This window comes from Bos taurus, chromosome 8 (assembly GCF_002263795.3).
Source record: "Bos taurus isolate L1 Dominette 01449 registration number 42190680 breed Hereford chromosome 8, ARS-UCD2.0, whole genome shotgun sequence".
NCBI classification, from domain to species: domain Eukaryota; kingdom Metazoa; phylum Chordata; class Mammalia; order Artiodactyla; family Bovidae; genus Bos; species Bos taurus.
This window is the reverse complement of record NC_037335.1, coordinates 105,408,960-105,433,374: the sequence shown is the minus strand read 5'-3', so window position 1 is coordinate 105,433,374 and position 24,415 is coordinate 105,408,960. Positions and strand designations below refer to the sequence as shown.

At 45.7% G+C, this 24,415-nt stretch overlaps 1 protein-coding gene and 1 pseudogene across 1 annotated transcript in view; both read right to left on the bottom strand.

The window, feature by feature from the left end:
- The window catches only part of PAPPA (pappalysin 1), a 266,669-nt gene that overhangs the window by 184,769 nt on the left and 57,485 nt on the right, over positions 1-24,415 (bottom strand). Inside the window, exons 3-6 of the mRNA XM_024996354.2 lie at positions 23,677-23,822; positions 18,012-18,305; positions 10,310-10,502; positions 2,228-2,349 (exon numbers count right to left, since the gene is read on the bottom strand). Coding sequence (XP_024852122.1) covers positions 2,228-2,349; positions 10,310-10,502; positions 18,012-18,305; positions 23,677-23,822 — 755 coding nt within the window. The remainder of the gene's footprint in view (positions 1-2,227; positions 2,350-10,309; positions 10,503-18,011; positions 18,306-23,676; positions 23,823-24,415) is intronic.
- On the bottom strand, positions 22,226-22,812 carry LOC100138124 (ribosomal protein S27a pseudogene; annotated as a pseudogene).

The window sequence follows — 24,415 nt, the reverse complement described above, 5'->3', positions numbered from 1 at the left end:
GATTTCAACAGTCAACTCCTCTCACATTCTTAAATGAATCTTGCTGACTGATATGCTGACATTTCCTCAGCGGGGCGTGAGTCTCAGTTTGTGGGGAGGTCCCCCACTTTCTACTTGTCTCCCTGTACTCTGGAGGTCTATCCGCACCAGCTTCATTACACCAGATGGAGAACGCTCCCGGATACTCATCTGACTCTCGTATCAGATAGCCAGCTCTGCAGAGTCCCCGTGCCCAAAACGGTGCCTGCCTGGCGCATAGTCCCTGCGGTGGGCAGAGAGGAGATGGGTTTGTTCCTTGCATGGAAGAGACACAGATCTTCTTCTGGGAGAACCCAACGTGGGTTCAGTTTGGGTGAAAAAGTCACCATTGCAGATTTCAGAAGAACTTTCTAGCAGATGGTGCTAGAATGCGGAGAGCAGGGAAATACATGAGCCGGTGCCGGGCACACACAAAGGGGATTCCTGCCCAGGGTGGGAATTGGGGCCGGGTGACCCCAGGCGTCCCTTCCACGTCTGACAGCCCGTGATTCTGTGAGGCCGAGCTGAGGGCTTCTCCCAGGCACCCCTTGGGCTTTCCATTCCTGGTGGATCTGTTTAGAGTTCCCCAGTTCAACTCTCCTTTTTATTTCAAGCTACTTTAGAAGATAACAGAGCACAGTGCTGTCATTTTTCTCCCTCACGTTTCCTCTCTGATCCTTCTCCCTTGCTTTATTCTATCTCTGGCTTTCTCTTTTTCAACCTTCTTTCTAAAAATATAAAGGAGAATGGGGGAGTTCTCACTGAACCTCAGTGAAGAGTCAGATTCTGCTTCCTCAGGTAGCCGGGGGTCCCTACCCAAAGACGGTTGGCATGAGCCACCCCTCAGAGCATGATGAGGGATTTGGGGTGGGGGGGCTTCTGTGTGGACGTCTCCAAAGGCAACAGAGGGTGAGACAGAGGGCTGAGGCGGGTGTGGGGTTTCTGCCAGCCTGGTTTCGGGGACTAGACCTGCGCCTCAAAGAGAGAGATACCACTGAAGGACCCAGAATGGGCAATTGGCCACGAGATTCGCTATGTTGCAAGCGGTCTTGCTTCAGGGCCAAGTGACAGGGTGACAAAGCATTGAGTAAAAGAGACTTTTTAAATTTCTCTAGAAAACTGAGGGGCTGTGGCAGTGAGTGTAAGGGAGCAGAGAGACTGTTGGTCTGCAGGGAGGCCTGGGAGACTGACCCACCCCTAGCATGGAAGGTCTGTGGGTGGAGCCCACAACCACGGCCGTCCTGAGGTGCTTCCCTCCAGTGTCTTGCTGATACATGGATTCTGACAAGGAAATGACATGGCAGGAGTCCGAGAGGAAAAATTGCGACACATGGAAGACTGCCTTGGGTATTCACAGGAAGAACTACAGAAGAATCAAAGGCTGGTGATGCCTTGAGGTCTTCCAGTATGCGTGTTGATTCTGACGTGAGCTTGTTTGTACCCACAGGCTGTCAAGGTCTAGGGCACAGACAAACACACACACACACACACGGTGTCTCATCAGGTATGTGGCCGTGGGCATTTGATTCCTCGGGGGCTTTGCTTCTTCATATGTAAAGTGGGATGACATACCCAGGACAGTTCAGGTGCTCAAAACGCCTTGTGCTGAACACATGCATGAATACTGGCCTTGATGGAGGGGAAAGGATACAAACTGCTAGCAATACAATGAATCAATTCTGGAGCTCTAACATACAGCACGGTGACGACAGTTAACAATACTGTGCTGAAAAACTGCATGACAAGTAGATCGTAAACACTCTCACTGCTCCCCCCCGCCCCGGCAAAAAAAAAACTGTGTGCAGTGACGGGTGTGGTGACTTTAAAATAAATGTGCTCTGCCATGCTAAGTCGCTTTAGTCGTGTCCGACTTTCTTTGACTCCATAGACTGTAGCCCACCAGACTCCTCTGTCCATGGAACTCTCCAGGCAAGAACACTGGAGTGGGTTGCCATTTTCTTCTCCAATGCATGAAAGTGAAAAGTGAAAGTGAAGTCGCTCGGTCGTGTTTGACTCTTAGCGACCCCATGGACTGCAGCCCACCAGGCTCCTCCATCCATGGGATTTTCCAGTCAAGAGTACTGGAGTGGGGTGCCCCTGCCTTCTCTGGATTGTACGTGAGAAAGACCATTAAAATCACAAAGCTCTATCTACACTGAAAGAGTTCTTTGCACACCCAACCTGCAAAAGAGCCCCCAGCCTGGCTTACCTTCTGCTTCCCGAGGACTCCAGTGTCCTGATGGGCCGCAGGGCATCGGGGAGGAGGCATTGAAGGCATACTGCACCAGGAATCTCCCTTCCAGGCAAAGGTCACATGCTGATCCCAATTCTCTAGGAGGCCAAGGAAAGAAGGAAACGCACCGACTTAGGAATGGTTGAATGAGTTCCTGACTCAACTGAGCCAAAGGTGTAGGTGACAACAAATTTGCTCCCCTGTCATCCTTATTCTTCCTTGGACTGTGAAGAGATCCAACCAGTCAATTCTAAAGGCAATCAACCCTGAATATTCACTGGAAGGACTGACGCTGAAGCTCCAATACTTTGACCACCTGACTCGAAGAGCAGACTCATTGGAAAAGATCCTGATGCTGGGCAAGACTGAAAGCAAAAGAAGGGGCCAGCAGAGAATGAGAGACTTAGAAAGCATCACTGACTCCACGGACATGAATTGCACTCCAGGAAATAGTGGAGGACAGAGGAGCCTGACGAGCTACAGTCCATGAGGTCACAAAGAGTCGGACGTGACTTAGAGGCTAAACAACAGTACTAAGTCCTCCCTATCTTTGTCAGAGCTTCCAGAATATGATCATAAATGAAATTCCTCCCCACCACCCAGGAGGGCCTTTCTTGGGTCTAAGCGTCTTCTGTTCTGATGGTGGATACACTTAAATTTAAAGCAGCCCAGACTTACTACCTGCACTATTTCTTCATTTCATCAATGATTCAAAGTTCCACTGAAGACTTGATATGTGGTTGTGAGAAAATCTTTTACCCATCGGACCTCAAATTTTATTCTTTTAACAATCTCTGTCTGGTACCTACTATGTGCAGGGATTATCAGGATCCTAGGTATTAAATAGGAAGAAGGAATGGTTCAGTTCCTTCAGCTGAAAATGACTGGGCTGAACTAGACAGTGCTTAAAGAACCTTCTAGCTCTGACATTCAGGGGATAGATGAGTCACTCTTGGATTTTACAGTCAAAAAGAGTTTCCTTACCATGCCACCTAATTCACTTCAGCAGCTTTCCAAGGGGCAAGCCAATCCCTCAGTGGGACAAACCCCAGCAGCGGAATATGACAGTGGCTTTCCCCATCAGCTGGTATCTTACGTCTGGATTCAATCTCCCTTTAACCACAATAGCCTTTGGGATCCTACTTGTTCTCCAGACTTGGCCCCTGTTCAGGAGATAGTTGCTAGGAAGGGAGAGGGATAATAGCCCTCTTCTCCTGTACTAGGGTGAGCAAGCCCCAAACTCTGAAAATCTGAGCAACTTCTACAGAGCTACTGGAGAGGGAAAATATCAAGAAAGGTCATAGCCCAACCCATTATTTCTCCAAATGCAACGGTCCTGCCAAAATCTCCTTCCTAAAAGAATCACCATCCTTCAGCAACCTGAAAGACACAAGGGAGGGACCCTATCTCAAGCCTTAGGGCTTTTGCTTCACAGGGAAGCTCCATAGCCCCAGGGCTCATGTGCTTGCTAACATCACAGTCTGAAGCTGGTCCTTCTTCCTCCTCCACCCAGCTGCCAGGGAGCTCATCCCCAAACCTAAATCTGAATACTTTCTGCCTCTGCTTATCTGCTAATACGGTGACCAACACGTGTAGTTTAATGGCTGGATGGATAGATGGATAAATACCAGTCACTCCAACATGTTGCTAAGACTCATGACTAACCTAGTCTAGACCCTCAAATTGCGTATTTTGCATCATCAGCTTTATCATCAGAAATATGAAATCATACATAGGTATAATTTTATAAGCACACTAATATTTAGTGATAGAATGACTGGACAGTCTAAGGCCAATCTGCTCAATGGAACAGTAAGCAGTTGGTACAAATACTCATAAAGATCATTAAAATGTATGGAAAATGTGTTATAATGTTAAGGGAAGAGTCATATTCAAAACTGTACCTTATAGCAGCATCTCAATGCTGTTCAAATAACTTAATGTGACGAAATACTACCAGCAAATATTTCTAGGTGGTGGAACTCAGAATGATTCCTCTCTCCCTACTTCCATTCCTTCTGGTTTTCTGAACTTTCTCTGTATTTTCAGTATGTATGAGGTGTTCTTGAACTAGCAATAATGACAATTAAACAAATGTACTTGGAGGCAGAGGATGAAGAGTGGAGAGGGAGGTGCGCAGCACCAGTCTGGTTCCATTACAATGACCACAACCCATGCATAGCAGCTCAGAGTCACAGGACTGGCTTTATGACGACAATGAGATTACAAACATCCTTGTATGAATCCAGATCGCACTGATCTTAATGGTAACTGAGTTTTCTACTCTAGATGCCTTGCTTTAGAGGAAACGCATGTAGTCACCTGTACTTCACTGAGTTCTTGACAACTGTTCAGTTCAGTTCAGTCGCTCAGTCGTGTTCGACTCTTTGCGACCCCATGAATCACAGCACGCCAGGCCTCCCTGTCCATCACCATCTCCCAGAGTTCACTCAAACTCACATCCATCGAGTCAGTGATGCCATCCAGCCATCTCATCCTCTGTCGTCCCCTTCTCCTCCTGCCCCCAATCCCTCCCAGCATCAGACTCTTTTCCAATGAGTCAGCTCTTCACATGAGGTGGCCAAAGTACTGGAGTTTCAGCTTTAGCATCATTCCTTCCAAAGAATACCCAGGGCTGATCTCCTTTAGAATGGACTGTTTGGATCTCCTTGCAGTCCAAGGGACTCTCAAGAGTCTCCTCCAACACCACAGTTCAAAAGCATCAGTTCTTCGGTGCTCAGCCTTCTTCACAGTCCAACTCTCGAATCCATACATGACCACTGGAAAAACCATAGCCTTGACTAAATGGACCTTTGTTGGCAAAGTAATGTTTCTGCTTTTCAATATGCTCTCTAGGTTGGTCATAGCTTTCCTTCCAAGGAGTAAGTGTCTTTTAATTTCATGGCTGCAGTCACCATCTGCAGTGATTTTGACAACTGTAGGTTCCCTATAAATACTTTGACGAATTAATAAACTGTCATCCACCCGACAGTAAATGGGCCTTATTTACACAGAGTTCCACAAAGTGCATTCCCTCATGCTCAATCATGGGTTCGCGTGTTCACTCAATATTTCACCTGTTCATTCACTGGATACTCATTGAACAATCTCTGGTTGCTAGCACTGTGCAACTACCAGACATTAACCATCCATGGGAGAGGAGATTTGATGTGGTACCTGCCCTCATAGACCCTGCAATCCAGCAGAGGCAACAGTCCATAAACCAATAGGAAAATAATGTGTACAAAGTACAGGTTGAATTACTGCTAGAAGGAGAGTCAACAGATGATGTAGGAGAGACTAATGAGGGGCTGTGCAGGGGCTTCGGATGGGCACAACGCTGGCAGACCTCAGTGCAGATCCAAGAACAACACCGAGAGTGGAGTAAAGTGGTCCAGGCTCTGTCTTAAGGTATGCAAAGGACCGAGGCGGGAGAGACGGCCTTGGTCCATAGAGGCCCTGAAGGAAACTCGAGTGGCAAGAGTCACAAATGGAAGACAGCAGTGAGAGCGCCAGTGGGGCAAGCAGGCAAGGACCACAGGATGGAAGGCTCCGCAGACCCCTTGCAGATTACACATAAGAGGGGTGGGAAGGTACTGGAGGGTTATAATGTGGGTGACATGATCCAATTCACATTTTTAAAAGATCAGCCTGAATGATGAATGAAGAATGAATTGGGAAAAGAAGAGCACAGGTAAAAGCAAAGTCAGGAAATAAAGAGCAAAGGTGTGATCCTGTATATGGTGGGTGAAGTTCCCATTTTACAGATAAGGAAGCTGAGGATCATGGTTACAGAATAACTATACGAAGGTCAAAGCTCAGAAACTCACAGTCAAAACAGACTTTACCAAAACCATGCCATATCCTACACATTCAGGGTATGTCAAATGTGTTTCTAATCCTTGGCATTTATTTGATTTTAACAGGCACCTGTATGTACACAGACAGAAATACACACACACACACATACACACTGAAATCATAGAAACACAGGATGCTAAAGGATGCTAACACTGGAAGAGATCACCTTTCTTACACATGATCCATGAGAATTAAAGTTTAAAGCTCCAAATCTGTGCCATCTACTTTAGCAGCCCCTAGTAACACGTGGCTATTCAAATCTAAATGAATTAAAATTAATATAGAATTCATTTCAGTTCCTCAGTTACACTCATCACAGTTCAAGTGCTCCCTAGCCACAGCTGGCTTACAGCTACCATACTGGATATTACATTATAGAAAGTTCTATTGGACAGTGCTTCTCTAAGGTACCCACTGTACAGAAGGAATTAAGCTCTCTCCTAGGCATCTAGAATGGTACTAGTTATGTACTATCCTTAGGACAATTGAGAAAATAGTCACTCAAGTCATTTTCTACATTCTGAGACTTGGAAAAAGAACCTTGGCTGAGAAAGGCTAGATTCCCCTTTAGTTTACAGATCGGAAAACTGAGGCCAAAGAGGAAGAAGAAATGAATGAAGTTGCAAAGACTTCAGACTCAGGTCTCTTGGTTCCCAGTCCAGCATTCTTTCTACTATATACCACAGCCCATTGTTCAGAAAACTGAAACCATCTAGTCAACACATGTTTGCAAGACAGATAAAAATGCAGGAGTTAAAAAAGCCAGGGGTGGCCTTGAATTATTTATTCAGTTGCCCATGTGTGAGGACACAGGCGGTGGGAGGATCTGAGTATGTTTTTTTAAGGAAAACCCTTGTATTCTCTCTGACCACAGATGTGAGGAACAGCAGGAGGACATGACGATGGCCAGGGGCTAGAGGTTGGCATTGATGAATGGAGTGGAAAACATCAGAGATTCTGCAGGGAAAGAGGATTTCAAGTAGCTCAACAGCTCTGGGAAACTTTGTACAAGATGGGAGCTAGTGTTTCCTGAGCATAGAGTGTGTGTGCTAGGCATATCACAGATGTCATCTTATTAAATTCCCCACAGAAGCCAGGTGGAGTGGGTATGGTTAGCACTTTTTATGGAAGAAGACTCAAGAAGGCCAGAAAGAATCAGAGGGGTGAGAAACTCACCCAAGGTCCCCTAGGCTGGAAGAGGTAAAGTTGAGACTGGAATACAGTCTGCTTGACATCAAAGCTTGTGCACTTTGTACTAAGCCAATTTCCATGAGTATGAACTCCTTGCGTATGGGAGATGGATAGATTTATTTCTTTAAAACAATTTATTGAACTTGCTGACCTACTTCCTTCAGTCATAGACTACAGTCTACATAGCTGTTAACCCTAATTAGATATGTTTCTAAAATGTCAGTTTTAATTTAACATATGATAACTCCATTATGAAATCTTAGACTGAACAGAATAGCTATTGTATGAGCCTCAAGTACCAACTGACTACAGGTTATTAAAAACATACTGATTGAAGCTGAGGGCCCCATGTAATAGAGACATATCTCATTACACAACAATTAACCCTCCAATAGGTTTCCAACAATCAGATGGTATTTATTTAATGGACAATAACTGCTTTATGAAATACAAATTGAATACACACACAGGAAGCTTCATTTACAAAACTTCCATTTCTACGTGGAATCGAGGCCAAGGCTTGACCAAAAGTCTGATACTTCTCATCGCCACAGAAAAAATAAATAAATCCATGGGCTGCTGGAAAGGCTGCTCTGAAGTGTCACATGAGGTTTCCCAAACCCAGCTCTGAGCTCCCAGTGAGGGCGCTGGGGCAGAGGAAGGGGGTTTCTACAGAGCATCTAAGGAGTGCATTTCCTTTCTCCGTGATCACATGCATCCAGCTGTCAAAAGAAGGTTCTAGATTCAAGGACTGATAGTACTGAAGGAAAATTGGAGCCCAAATTTAATTGTGATGCCATGATCTAATATGTTTTTATGAACACACACACACATACTCGTGAGAGTTCACTGCCACATTTTATGGCCTTTATGAAGTGGAGAGTAACACCTCCTTCACAATTCAAGTTTTGGAAAAACTTAATGAAAGAACATGCGAGCCTGAGATAAGACGCTGCAAAATGTGAGTCGGAGCCTGGCTCCCACCACTTTCTATGGGCTTCTGGCCAAATCTCTCTGCCTCTTTGAACTCCAATCCCTTCCTCATCTGGCAAATGAAGAAGTTATTCTCCTTTTACAGAAATTACCAAACAGATGAAATGAGACTGTACAGCGAGCATTTAGTACAGAATCCAGAGCAGAGTGAGCAATTGGTAAACAGCATGAACAACCATTGAGTAATATTAATTCATCATCAGCTGGTTATTATTTCCACCATCTTCAATATTGTATTACCATTATTGAATAAAACATTCAGGTCTGGGAGGGGGCAAAAATACTAATCCATACTAATTTATAGCCAAGTTCCAACCAAATTAAATATCAACATGTTAGTACATCTTCATGATCCTTTAAAATCCCCTAAAGCTTCAGTGCCTTGGGGAGACCCAATGTTGAAAGGAACCACAAGAAATGATTTCATTCATGTTTCCACCTTCAGACCACTGAGGCATCATTAGACCCACCTTTCAGTGGAGTATGACTCAGGGGGAGAAACTGACTTGCCCAAGGCCATACGGCTAGGAAGTGACTGACAGGAGCCCAACTAAGGCATCTTGTGCCTTGACTTATCATCCCTTGATCTTCTACGAAGATCATGGCATCCGGTCCCATCACTTTATGGGAAATAGATGGGGAAACAGTGGAAACAGTGTCAGACTTTATTTTTTTGGGCTCCAGAATCACTGCAGATGGTGACTGCAGCCATGAAATTAGAAGACGCTTACTCCTTGGAAGGAAAGTTATGACCAACCTAGATAGCATATTCAAAAGCAGAGACATTACTTTGCCAACAAAGGTTCGTCTAGTCAAGGCTATGGTTTTTCCTGTGGTCATGTATGGATGCGAGAGTTGGACTGTGAGGAAGGCTGAGCACCAAAGAATTGATGCTTTTGAACTGTGGTGTTGGAGAAGACTTTTGAGAGTCCCTTGGACTGCAAGGAGATCCAACCAGTCCATTCTGAAGGAGATCAGCCCTGGGATTTCTTTGGAAGGAATGATGCTAAAGCTGAAACTCCAGTACTTTGGCCACCTGATGCGAAGAGTTGACTCATTGGAAAAGACTCTGATGCTGGGAAGGATTGGGGGCAAGAGGAGAAGGGGACGACAGAGGATGAGATGGCTGGATGGCATCACTGACTCGATGGACATGAGTCTGAGTGAACTCCGGGAGTTGGTGATGGACAGGGAGGCCTGGTGTGCTGCAATTCATGGGGTCGCAAAGAGTTGGACAGGACTGAGTGACTGATCTGATCTGATCTGATCTTCTAAAAATTCTACCTTCAGTTCTATTAAACAACAGAGGCAAAGATGCTCGTTATACAAAAATACATGTATATATATATATATATATATATATATGCATGTGTACCATCCATATATAATGTGCCCTTCTTATATGGTACTACGTGTATACAAAGGAGTTAGCTCATTAACCAGAGGCAGGTAAATGCCCAAGCTCATGAGATGTGACCAGTACCTCCATTCCAGACGAGGTTCAGGAGACAGAAGTTTCCAGGCTTTTAACAATAAAGCAAAGCTTAATATTCACCACAGAAATTATGCATCATTACTCATTAATTTCTGTTAGCAATCATTTATGTATTCCCTGATCCCCAAATCTACAACGTCTACATGGAGCAGTCGCTGTACCAGTTAGTCCTCGAGTGTGTGTGTTATTCCCTTAGTCGTGTTCAACTCTGTGCGACCCCATGGACCGTAGCCCACCAGGCAGGCTCCTCTGACCATGGGATTCTCCAGGCAAGAATACTGGAGTGGGTTGCCATTTCCTTCTCCAGGGGATCTTCCTGACCCAGGGATCTTCCTGACCCAGGGTCTCCTGCATTGCGGGCAGATTCTTTACCATCTGGGCACTTGTGGGCACTTGTTAAACAAGAGCAACAATAAAAGACACTGAGAAATCCCTCTCCAAGGCTGTTTCCCTTCCAAGTTTCCCTCCTCTTGGCAGGAGAGAGAGAGAGGGATCAACACTTCACAGGCCACACTCACCTTTCAAAGAAGTGGCCGTCGATGGGAGGGAACCACTCCAGCATCACAGAGTCGGGCGTGTGGCTCACGACCTGGGGGGCGAGGGCGATGGGCACTGGCTTCCTGGAGGGCTGCCAGCCCTGGTACACCAGGTCCAGGTAACAGTGCATTCTGGCGACCTGATTGGGTGTGAAGGAGTCGGTGCAGTCGTCATCTGCAAGCAGGCAGAGGGAGAGATAAGCACCTCGTTGCACGGACCGACAGGCAAGAGAATGATGATGCCTCCCGGGCGGCCCGGAAGCCAGCACCCCGGCCCTTGCCAACTGGGAGCTGGCCTCTTCCAGTGCTCGAGAGTTAATGGTCTGTGAACAAATTAGTGCAGTCATCACTTCTGCAGACAGGTGAGAGGGAGCATTAGGAGGGGGAGGGCGGATGGGCCTGAAAAGGCACGTCTGAGCCTGGAGAGGGAGGTCATGGGTAAGGACAAGGGCAAGACGAGCCGCTTTCCACGGGCCCCCATCCACAGGTCAGTAAGTTCCAGCCAATCAGTCAATATCTCTCAGTCATCCACTCGTGTCCTGTCTATTTGCTCACTCATTCTTTCATATGCTTACTTGTTCCTTCACTCCCACCTTCACATTTGTTCATCGCTCATTCATTAATTCTGCTCCTTACTGATGCAGCAATTCTGCTTTCCAAACCAGCCTTCTGAGCATTGATTCTATACTCTCTGCTCGAAGCCAAGGGCCACGGAAACCTACAGCACTCCTGCTGTCGGGAGCTACCAGTCTAGCTACAGAGCAAAGGTCAGCTTGCTGTGTGGCTCAAGGTGGTTATAGGCTGTTCAAGTTTGTGACGCCAGTCCCCAACGACAAGGAGATGGTGTGTTGGGGAAGACGGATAAACTGGAGAGGCTTCTAGGGGAGGTCCTGGGTCAACCAGGTTACACGGTTAAGACTGGGGAAGAAGATGAGGGATGGCAGAAAGGGCAGCTCAGGACCACAGAAGCAATGAGCCCTGGGCAGTGAGCACAGGGAGACTCGGCAGTAGTCCAGGCTCAGCATCCAGCCTTCGGTGTCCACGGCAGGGATGCAAGGACAGCGACACTTTCTGCACAGCGCTGTCGCTGGGACACTGACTGTGGGCTTAGTACATGCTTCGTACACGGGATACTGTGCTTTGGGCACGTGTAATTCTCCCACTAGTTTTGGAGTAAATACTCTGATCACTCCATTTCACAGAGGAGGAACCTGAGGCTGAGAGAGGCCTCACTACTTTTTAAAGATCACAGAGCTAGGGGCAGATCTGAGGTGTGAACCCAGGCAGTCTTGACTCCAAGGCCACGTTTCTAATCAATATGAGAACTTTTTTTCTGAGTGTCCATGAGACCTTGTATGGGCAAAGTGTCCTGCAGGTGTTTGATAAATAGGAGTTGAGCCTGAGTTGGAGGGGACCAGAATACAATCTCATTTCTGAATGTCTTTAGATCTAATGACCTTCAATTCTACCCTCTGTTTTCTAGGATGAGGAGTGAAGGCCATGACCCGAGACTCTTCCCTGCCAAGGAGGAAGCTTGCCTCCCGTCTCTCCCTCCAACAGCTTTACTCAGCTGCCCCAGGGGCAGATCAAGGCACTGTTTTGGCTTGGTTTCCAAAAACACCACTTCCCAGAGGTGTCCGCCTGGCCAGGGTTTCTGCAGCTGGGCCCCAGACAGAGGAGAACGGGGCTCGCCAGATCTTAAAATAAACCCACCATGGGAATTCCGCAGCATAAACTCACTTTCTCTTATCAAACAAACAGAAAATAAGTTCAGGCAGGTGCTGGGCAGTTGGACATGACCTTGAGAATCCAGCTTGGGGAAGGGATAGGAGTGTGAGGAGGTTATACACAGAAGCTGCCTCTGATCCCCTTAGCAATTTTTGATGGTCTCCTTGCCAGCACCCTGGGGAAGACTTTTATACATTTGGAAGAAGCAGAAGAGCCCAGAGTCCTTCAGAGAATACCACCAAAGAATGACTAGTTGCACAAATTACTTTCAAGCTCAGATACTTGCATGTAACTCCTTGGATACAAAACAGGCTATGGGTTGCTTTTGCCTGGAAAATAAGACTCCAATTGCCCCCAGTGGTCTAAGAAGGACTGGATGGGCTGGTACATTTTCCTTTGTTACTAAGGACTTTGTACTTCATCCCGAAAGTTTTGGAAAAGCCACTAAATAGGTTAAAAGCAGGGGAAGGGCATTCTGGCTAAAGAAGTAAGGGTTATGTAGTTAGATTCATGGGTGAATGATCCGGAGTCAAATGATTTTATGACCACTGTGCCTCAGTTTCCCACCTGTAAAGTGGAGATAATGATGATAACAAGAGTGCTGATGTCAGAATGCTGCTGAAGGTCATGGCAAGTGTAGCATCAAGAGGCAGGAGCAGTGCTCAGTGAATGCCCACTGCCTCGGGTCTTGGGATAGTGCAGGCACCTGTGTGTGTGTGCCTGCATGTGTGCACGTGTGTGTGTACACATACACTAATGTGGGTGAGTGTTAGGAAACTAGAAGCAGGAAAAAAACCAGAATGTAAAATATTCACTCTCTTTGACTTTGCAACATCGCCATTTAGGAATTCGATGGATAGATACTCATGAACAAACATGAGGGAAAACGTATGTACAAGGACCTCTTTTGAAATATCATTTACATAGAAAAAACATTAGAAATAACACATCTGTCTATTAATAGGGGGAGGACTCTACATTAAGGCACATGCACAGAACAGAATTCTAACCAGTCATTTCCCAAACAAGGAAGTAACTCTAAAACTCAGGCCCCCTGTGTATAAGTTGGGGACATTTATATCAACCCACAACCTAGAGTGATGGTGTGGCTTCCATGAGCTGGAACACATACAGCGTTCATTTGATGAACGAGAGAGAAAATCAGCAATTTGCTTTCCTCTCTATCTTCTGATTTGTTTGGTTTTCTTCCTCCAAAGGAGTTAGTTTCCTTTTATAACTTAAAAATTAGCCATTTCCATGTCTGCCAATTTAAAAGTTTGAAAAATGGGTAGGTGACACAGGCTGGAAAGAGGACAGAACTGTACCTGAACTTTAAAACTGAAGTCAAAAAACATCCCTCCCAGAGCTAGAAAGCTTAGAGACTGAACCGCTGCTGGAATCCTGGGTGAGGTACCAAAGGGTTTCTGTCCATCATAAAGGCTCTGCCCCAGTTAGCTGACGTTTCCAGTTGGCTGCTCTTAGCTTCCTGCCTCTGAAGGCTGCCCCTCCTGACACCTGTGGCCCCTCGTCCTGGTCTCTAGGACCAGCCAACCCAACCTATTCTGTCCCCATGCTGCCTCCAGCCAGAAAGGACGTGGGGGACTTCAGTATTCTGGGAGGCTACACCAGTCCCCATGCTGTTGATGTCGTGCTGTGAGTTTGCAATCTAAACTTTGTTCTCAAGAGCAATTTCCACCTGCAGCTGGAAGGCCACAGGGCAGGGAGGTTCAGGGCTGCCACTGCCTGTGGGACTTCAGACAAAATGCTGATCCCTGACAGCCTTGTTTCCACCCACTGTGAAACGGGGACTCATGACCCTACCTGCCTTCCACAGCCAAGGGGAGCATGCAGCTAGCTCACCCACTTCTAGTGCAAGAATAACTGAAGGTTTTGTTGTTTTAAAAACAATGATAATAACAGTAAGAGCAATAGATGATTATATCTACTGCAGAACACTTGGTATGTGCCAAGCATGTTACAAAGACATAAACATCAACCTAAATGTTACCTAGAGATTAAAAAAAAATCTAGTGTATATGTATGTGTAGATGGATATGAATATCTATAATGGATTTCTGTAATTCTTATCATCACGAGCATCATATATATGCATATATATACACACATACGCACAAACATACCCACACTTGTGATGAGATATGATATATGTGCCAGGTCTTATACTGTACATTAGGTTCTGGAGTGTTTTCACAATTAACAGTCAACAGATAATCTTGCTAATCATCACTTACTGAACACTAGTTTTGGTACCAAGGACAGTTCTGACTCCTTCACCTGTATGACTCTCATGCAAGGTGAGGGTGTTTGTCCTCCATGTACCAATAAAGTTAACAGGCTTAGACAGAAGGGACTTGCCTGAGGTCAGAGTCAAAGGCTGGCACACAGAGGATTCAAGTTGGTTCTCACACTCTAGACTTTATGCTCCGAACCACTATGTTCCTATCAACCGTCTGCTGCATCATCTTCAGTGATTACAGGATGTTCTGTCATATGAGTGCCTTGTGATTCATTTCAGCAACCCATTCTCTTTGGATTTGTAAGAAGCTTCTAATTTTTCACACATGTAAGCATTTCTCTTCTATGCCTATTACACACTTCAATTAATAGATGTCTAATTAATATGTGGAGAAAAAAAGGTTGCTAAAAACATTTTTAGGACTAAATCTTTAAACACATTAACAGATTTATTTCCTTAAGACATACTTCTTAGAGGTGGGGCTGCTGTGTCAAAGCTTAAGTGCATACTAACAGGGATACGCAGAACGGCAGTGACAAGACGCTTGCTCCCATAGCTGGGGAAGGCCTGGTTTCTGCACTGTTGAGGAAGCTGGGCTTGGGGGTCCTCTTAGTGGGTTCCTTATGGCATCTTTTCTTCAGGAAGTAAGAGTCTGACCTGCCGTCTTTCTACCTGCCTGAGGATTAGCCCACAGCTCAACGCGACCTCACCCACCCGGTGCTTGACTAGGCTTGCCCTAGCACCTGCCTGGTGTCTGCTTAATCTGAGCAGTTGGGACACTTTCAAACTCCCCCAGTGTCAGAAAGGGAGCCAGATAATTGTTGCTTAAATGCAGGCTCTGCCATGAAAGGCATGCCTTGTTTTTGCTGTGTGACCCTGGGAAGGTGACAAGTTGCCTAAGCCATGCTTTCTCCTTCTGTAAAGTGGGAACAGTAGTAATACACTTATCCCCTTGGGCTATTTAGATGATTCCATGAGACAAGCCTGTTGGGCAATGCCCACAGTGTCTGGCACGTCATAGACACTCAGTAGTTTCTGCAGACTTGCCACCAGCCATGTTCAATTTATTACAATCTTAGGACTAACAATTAATTCAGGTCCTCAGCTTCACTCTCCTTGCTCAACAAGTGGCTGATGGCTACCATGCAGGTGAACACAAACACAGAACACACCCATCTCTGCAGAAAGCCAGAGCACTCACAAGGAAGGAACTCTAAGCAGCTGACCCAGCACGGTCTCTACCCTCTTGTCTTGACTGCAAAGCCCCCGTGTGTCCCTCTCCCCAGCCCTGAGAACCCGATCCTGGTCTGCATTTTGAATTTCATCCAGCTGCTTTTGTCACCTCATCTATCAGAGATCCTAAGAAAAACAAACATTTCAAAGCTCGTGGTCTCCTTGAATATGCTTTTGCGGGTGTAAGTTTGTTATCGTAGCTCAGTGAATTAGTTCTGCTGTTAATGGGTCACTGAGCTGAGGGGTTCCTTTAGAAAAGCAACATTAAATCAATCACCCTTTAGATCTGTACAAAGGGGAACAACAACCAAAAAAAGATTTAGTTTATGGGGGTCCAGTAGCGAGTGGCAGCTCCTGGCCCCTAAGAGGCCGGCAAACTTCCAAACTCACGTTATCGTTTACTTTCCAAGCGCACTGAGCTGGCTGAGGAAAGATGCTGTAGAAATGGAACTTAAGCAGGGCTCCGGGAGGGGACGGGACACCGGATATGGATGCCGGCTCGGCTGGGAATGGGAGCATGGTAGGACTCTGCTTTTGAGGAAATCCCTAGCACTCGGGTCTTTTTTAGAGACCCCAAGCTAGAGGCTGTTTATGGCACCAAGCGTGGGTGCTGACCATTCAAGAGACCTCGGGTGTGAACTGTATGAACTTTACATGGAGATGGCCCCGGAGATCGTTCAGTCCAAACGGGAAACTGGGAAGACCCACAGGTAGTGGGTCTTCTGGATTTCAGGAGGGACAGCCTCTCTTTGAATGCAATCAGAGGCAAAATCCCGTCAGAAACGGAGACTGCTAGAAGCGGGCTCCCCTGGTTTAAGCAGAAATGGAGGCTCAGAGTCACACAGCCACTCAGAGTGCCCCCACCTCCCTGACAATGATCTCTCTGGCACAGACTCGAAAACCACCCAGATCGCTCAATATCCCACTCAGCCATCAGCTAGGTCTCCTTGGAAGAGTGGCACAAGAGGGAAAGAGAAAAGACGGTCTCCTGTGAAACGGGGGTAGTTCCAGCCCCATAGGCCTGTTGAGAGAGTTAAACAAGATGGCATATATTAACGTCCTTTATGAACAATAATGGTTTGATTTTTTTTTTTTTTTTCATCTTTGGGCTGTGCTGCATGGTATGTGGGATCTTAGTTTCCTGACCAGGAATTGAACCCATATCTCCTGCATTGGCAGCATGGAGTCTTAACCACTGGACCACCAGGGGAGTCCCATGAACAGTAAACTTTTATATAAGTAGAAATATTGCTATACAAATCAACTTTATATACCTGTTGTTAGAGAAATTACTCATATTTCCCCTACTTGGTTTTCTTCCTCCTTCCTCCCTCCCTCCTCCCTTTCTTCTTAGCAAACATTTTTTAAAAACACAAGGCCTGTGCTAAGCGCGGAGAGAACAGTGATGTTTCAGAGACAATTTCTGCCTTTATAGAGCTCACTTGCTTTGGTGGTGGAAAGAAACACCTAAGTTGAATATTATAAAAGATCTGGATGCTCAGCTAACACACACAAGCATCTGGTGCTTTACTCAAAGTCTCTTGACCTAGGGGTGAGGCTGTGACCATCCTAAGAAAGGGTATCTCATTCGTTCTTTTTCTTTTTTTAAAGATTTTTATAATGTGGACCATTTGTAGAGTCTTTACTGAATTTGTTAATATATTGCTTTTGTTTTATATTTTTTGGTTTTTGTGGCCACAAGGAATATGGTATCTTACCTCCCCAACCAGGGACTGAATCTGCATGCCCTGCATCGGAAGCTGGAATCTTAACCACTGGACTACCAGGACAGTCCCAGGATAGCTAACTTTCCAAAGATGTTATAAGGACTAGAGCTGGTCTTGATATACACTAAAAGGAAGTGCAGGGGATCTTGGAATGCACAGAATGAGTTATTAACACTGTTATTGATGGTACTAAAAAGGACTCTGAGCGGGTATATGCAGTGAGGGAGAAAACAACTCCATCTCATGTAATAATTTCATTATTTGTAAAACCAAAAGAATTCTATTTTACTGTAATAAAACAGTAAAAGAGCATGTGAAAATTTTGTTGTTTTTTTTTTTAAAGGTTCAACAACCACCAGCTTAGGAAACTATAGCTGCAAAAGTAGGAGAAACCTCGGCGATCAAGTCCAGAGTTTCCATTTTCTTGAGAAAAGTGGGACCCAGAGATGGGAAGTAACAGACCCCAAGGCAGCAGGTGACCTAGCAGCAGAACCGGCCCTTCTACTCAGGTTTCCTGACTTTTAGCCCTGGTCAGCTTCCCAAAGCATCCTTCTGAGGAGCTTTTAGATACAACATCTTCCTTGCATCCCTGAGGTACTCATGGAAGGCACAGGTACTCGATTATTTGGAACGAAGAGATCTTAGGAAAGACAGGCAGCCTGCTTGAGCCAGGCCGGGAGGCCACGTCTGACACTGGCACTCTGGGGCGGTGTGTGGGCCCGCAGAGCGTGGGCCTTACCTGCATAGCTCATGAAGTTATTGTATGGAGTGTTGAAGAAGCTGTTGAAGCCACATGTGTCGTTCCCTGGCCCCGGGTCACCGCAGAACTTGTGTTTCGGAGCTGGGTTGGTGTCACTGCAAAGGTCTCCGGTCTCATAGGAGGGCTCTGTCTCCATGCAGGGGTCGCTGCAAGACTGGATTTCCGAGATGCCTCGGAAGATGTGGTAGAGGCCCAGGCTGTGCCCAATCTCATGGATCATGGTGTGGGTGTGCCCAGGGATGCCGTAGAAAGATGGATTCAAGACGATGCCGCCTGCCAGGGGGAAGTCAGAGTGTTAGGTGAACTGGGCACCCTGCTTCCTGCTGCAGGAGTCCCCAGATCCCTCAAGGGGGAATGGGGCACGGCCCAAAGTAACCACAGTCTCCTCCACCCTATGACTCCACAGCTGAGAGCCGTTCTGACTTGTGGCATGAATCAGTGATGGAGTAGGAAGAAGTCTCAAAGTCATTTTGTGCAGTCCCTTCATTTTTCAGTTGAAAACACCGATGCCTAAAGGAGCGAGGCAACTTACTCAAGGGGATGTCACACTACTTAGAAGCAGAGGCATGATTACAATTCAAGACCTTTGATTTCTGGATGGCAAAGATTTCAGCTGCAACTTCTTAGGAAGTAAGGCATGCCCCAGTTCGTGAATATGCTACACAAATTGTTTAAATGAAACTCTTATGCCCTGACTCCTTGGTCCCAGCTCTCATGTTGCCTTCACTAATGCTGTGAAGTTGAGCAAGTTGATTGTCATCTCTGAATCCCATTTCCGAAGCTCTGTACCCTACGAGAGTGAATATTCATAAAGGCCAGCACTGAGCGTACTCACCATTATAACAGTGATAATAGTCAGTGTTTCTTGAGCATTTATTACATATTTTCAGGCCTTGTGTTCAGTGTTTCACATGTATAAGCACACTTAATCATCTCACAACCCCATGAGAGGGGCACTGACTCACAGAGAGGTGAAATAAGTGGCCCATGATCGAATGAGTAAGTTGGGAGTTCAGATCTGAACCCAAGATCCTTGGGTTCCAAAGCCAGGGATCTTAATCAGTTCTGCTGCTAATGCCCACCACAGGCACAGACTATGGTATCTCATTAAGTAAATGTTGAATATCTGCTGAATGCCACCCCAATGAAAGAGGTTTTGCGAGGCCTAAGTAACTGCGTGTAAGTAGCCAGCATATCACCTTCCACACAGCAAGGGCCTTGTTCACTGTCTGACCACTTGGTACCCCAAGTGCACTCCAAGAACGGGCATCATCAGCTTCACCTGGAGGTGATCAGAAATGCAAACCCTTAGGCCCCACCCCAGACCTAAAGAATCAAAATAATAAGTCTTTTACCAACAGCCCCAGATGATTTGCCTGTATGTTCTAGTTTGAGAAGTGATAAACCACCCTACCTATCTTAAAAGAATGACCATTTCTTCCCTTGGGCAGATAGATGGATCAGATCTCAGGAAAACCAATGGACAGCATGGTTCTGTGTTTGTTTTTAGCTCTTGGAGAAATACATACAGGTTGGCAGATAGATATTGCAGCTGGAAAACCCAAGTGTGTTTGAGGGAAGGTTACGCTTCAAGTCCGAGCACAGAGAATGAATAAAGAAGATGTGGTATGTGTTTACAATGGAATACTGCTCAGCCATGAAAAAGAGTGAAATAATGCCATTTGCAGCAACACGGATGGATCTAGAGATTGTCACAGTGAGTGAAGTCAGACAGAAAAGCAGAAATACTGTATGACAGCCTAAGAAAGGGGCGTCATCAAAGAGGTGATACAAAACGAACTTACAGAACAGAAAGAGACTCACGGACTTAAGAGAATGTACATATGGTTGCCGGGGGAAAGGAACAGTTAGGGAGTTTGGGATGGTCATGTACACACTGCTACATTCAAAATGGATAAGCAACATGGACCTAGTGAATCGCACAGGCTACTCTGCTCAATGTTATGTGCCAGTCTAGAAGGGAGGGGAGAACAGATATAAGGATATGCATGGTTGAGGCTCTTCACTGCTCACCTGAAACCATCACAACATCATTAATCAGCTATACCCCCCACCCAAAATAAAAAGTTAAAAAAAGAGAAAAGGCTTCACATCTGAGCCATCTGCAAGCGGTGGCTGTAAGTGCAGAGCAGCACATTACAGGAGAACGGTGAGGAGGGAGGCCCTTGCTATTCTCTGCTGGCAAGCCTGGAGCAGGCGTGGGGGGAGTTTTATCTCAGACTGAACTGCTGGGAGGGCAAGCTTGCTCAGTCATGGGGCTCATGGAGTCGATTAATTCTGAGCTGCTCAGAGCCTTCCAGCACAAAGATAAAGATGTATGAGGGGGTGTGTGTGCTTGCACGTGTATGTGTGAGAAGCGGCAGGCAGAGGCAGGGAGGAAGAGAAATTGAGACAGGAAATCTCTCTCAATTATTTTCTGTCAATCATAATATGAAACATAATCCCCTTCCCACCCAAGGCTTTTTCCAGGGATCATGGTGTAACAGCAGGAAAAGAGGGTGTGTATATATGATTCTAATAAATTGGGTTTGATTGGGCCTACTGCAGAGGAACTGCTCAGGATCAGCATGTCTCAGGACGGAGAGGTGGCAGCCTGGGAGGCCGGCTGGAGTTAGCCTGACATGGGTTGTAATCTTCATTCTGTTTTGCAATGGCTGTGTGATCTTGAGAAAGTAACTTTGCACCTCTGGCGTGTTCTGAAATAAGCAGCAGCAGCAGAGCACCAAAGATTCTCAGTCTCTCTGTGAAGCTGTAATATTGAGGTCAATGGAGAACGAAGGGGGGCAGGGTGCTGGCAGGGCCCCATAGGTGTTTCCAGGGGACAATGACGGGACTGCAGGCTCGATGTCCAGGCTGGGTCTCCCAGGCTCCCCTCTTCACAGAGCTTGAGGCCTGTTTCACTGCTTCTCTTAAAAGGTGAAATAACTTGAGGCTGACATCATCCTGAAATACTATAACATGCCGTGGATTTATAGCCTTCTGTATGCCTGGTCCTGAGCCAGTCTCTGAAATTCAAGGAATTATCAGGAGTATTTCTCTCTCACTATAGAAACTTGCTGCTCAACCATTCTAAGCTTCTAACCATGACCCTTTTGGTTGATTTTTCAAAAGGAGAGAATTTCAGCCCTGAGAAGGGTCTTCAGAGGCCCTCTAGTCTAACTTCCTCACTTAAAATCTGAAGACATTGAGACCTGGAGAGGAGAGAGACTTGCCTAAGGCCATCCTGTGAAGGGAAGTCACAGCTGAGAACAAGCCTATATGTTGGCTTTGGGCCAGCAAGATTCCCATACATCATGTAGGCATGTGATGCGAGTTAATCAGCTTCAGCTTGCCTAAGCTGCACACTCTCTTTCACCCAGCCCCTGTCTGTCTAGGTCCGTCTGTCTACCCATCCATCATCTATCTCATGGTTTCTCAACAACAGCACTGCTGGTGTTTGAGGCCGGGTAACTCTTTAACACAGGTATCAAAGGAGACTCAGCGGCATCGCTGGCCTCTACCCACTCGATGCCAGTAGCATGGCCGCATTTGTGAAATCCAGAAATTTCACTCGACCTTGTCAAATGTCTCCCAGCACATAAAATCCTCCAGCTGAGAACTGCCAGCTATTTATTGTTGTCTCCATCTCTACGCAACCACACATATGTGTGTATGCACACACACACACAGACCTACAAACTGGTTTCACTAAACAGCTAGCAGGAGATAGTGCTCTGGAGCCAACTAAGTCTAGAAGTTAACACAACTTTATTGTTTGAAGTTGCAAAGTCCCTCAACTCTAAGATATTGTGGATTTAGAGCAGCTACTGGACTCTGGCTGTATCACTGGAAAATCAGACAGGCCTGAGGAAAGATCCAGCATTATCCCTCTGCTGAGCCCTAACATTCTCAGAAAAAGGTACCCATTGAGTCATTACTATTCACTGCTGTAAATAATAGGAACATTCTAACACATGCGAAAAAGCTAAATGAACCGCAGTGCCCTCACGCAATGGCATATTGTTGGTATTTAGTCATTAAGTTGTCTGACTCTTTTGCAACCCCATGGAGTATTTAGCCTGCCAGGCCCCTCTGTCCATGGGATTCCTCGGGCAAGAATACTGGAGTGGCTCAAGAATACTCCTGAGCCACGAGGGAAGCCCCCGATGGCATTTTACATGGCCATTAAAAATCTTGGTCTTTTTGTTGTTGTTGTTGTTAGCTCATATCTTTATTAACCAATACACAATTACTTGTCTTCTGGTTTGTTGAAACAATAGGTCAGACAACATTTGCCACAATAATGTCTGTCGAAGTGACTGGTCATAAAAACTCCAGCACCACATTCATCTGAGGGACACTCCTGGCAAAGGCGACTGATTCTGCCATTCTCATCCACCTTATAGTATTTCAGAACAGCCAATTTAACCTTCTTTCTCTTATGCTTGTTCTTCTTGGGAGTGGTGTAAGACTTCTTCTTCCTTTTCTTAGCGACACCACGAAGTCTCAACACTAGATGAAGAGTAGACTCCTTTTGCATGTTGTAGTCAGACAAAGTACATCCATCTTCCAGTTGCTTGCCAGCAAAGATCAGTCTTTGCTGGTCAGGAGGAATTCCTTCCTTATCCTGGATCTTGGCCTTTACATTTTCTACTGTATCCGAGGGCTCAACCTCGAGAGTGATGGTCTTCCCCGTCAGGGTCTTCACGAAAATCTGCATCTTGGCGGCGGTTCCACCACAGATGGTGGATCCGAAAGAAAATCCTGGTCTTTAGAGAACTAGACATAACTCAGAGACAGGCTTTTCTCTTGTGAAGTTAAGTGCAAGAAAAATACTGGATGAGAAGCAACTTTGAAGACTGTTGCAACATGGGAAAACGTAGATGGCATAATATTAAGCGAAAAAAAAAGAACACAAATTTGCATCTATGCTATGATTTCAGATATGCACAAGTTAAAAAAATGCATATCTACATGCAGATGAGTACTGGTAGAGAACATGGAAAAATTGAAATTAAAGGACAACAGTGTTTGCTTACAGGGCCTGGTTCAGAAACCATTGTCATTTCTGACTTTTGGTGATTGGTTTGTATTAACACACGTCTTGTTTATGGATATGCATAATTTGAATGTAAGAAAAATTCCTGGTGGTGTCGGTGGATGGAACATGGAAGAACAGGGAGTTCTTGCAAACTCTCTGCTTCCTCCTTTCAAGCCAACCCATCACTGGCTGGCCCAGCACAAAGCCGTTACTAGGCTGAGAAGATATTTGCGTGAATGAAGAGGCAGGGGGTATACGGAGAAAGCAACCAGTGAACAGAGTTGGAAACCTAAATTCCAATTGTGGTTCTGCCCCTGATTTGGGTGTGACCTTAGATAAGCCCCATTCACTCTCCACATTTTAGTTCCTCCACTGGTAGAACAGAATTAATAGTATTGTGTTATTGTTCAGAGCCTCACTTGATGGCTGACAGATAAGGAATGCTAAAGAGTTTTGCAATATTAAAAGAGATCAATAACTAAGTTGTTCGTTGTCTTTACCACCACTATCACCATCAGAATCGTGACCCCCATCATCATCTTCACTACTCAATGTATGCCTGTCCCAAGCCAACTTCTTCCTGAAGAAGTTTCCAGCTCTCACCTAAGTGCATCAGGGCCTCCTTGTCCCACGGCCAAGTTGCTACTCCTGCCAATTCCTCCTCTGAGGAGTTTGCAAAGAAGATATTGAGGTGTGTCGATCCATCCAGTCTAAGAATGTTCTTCATCTCATTAACATCCAAGTATGCTCTGTAAGAGAAAAAGAACCTTGGCTGTCATCATCATCCAAAAAAAAAGGTACTATTCAAATAGCAGGTACTCCCAGATTAACTGAGTCACACTGTGTGCCAGGCACCTGGCTAAGCACTTTATAAACATGACCTCATTGACTTCCCCCAATAATATTATACAGTAAGTGAGGTGATCACATTGTACAGACCAAAAAAAAAAAGTCCTCGTGAGTTTGAGAAACTTGAAGGTTTCTCAGCTTATAAACAATAGCAGCGTTCAGTTTAGAACCTCAATCTAAAGGCAACAACTGTCCCTAGGCGCTCTGCTATATTGACTGATGACATCATATGGACATAGAGCGAGAAGAGACCATGGAAGAGATAACACATATTCTAATCCTGCCTTCTTCTCTACTTCATTCACTATGGACCTTGGACCATTTATTAGGCAAACATAAGCTACACTAGGAGGCCTGCTTTGCATCTCTCTTCCCATCTTGCAAGGGAGTGTGGTCCAAAGTGATTATACGGGTTGCCCAGAGTTGCAGAACTGGGTTTCAAGGTCAAGTCTCTCTGGCTTGGAAACATATGTTCTTTTCACTGGGGCACTTT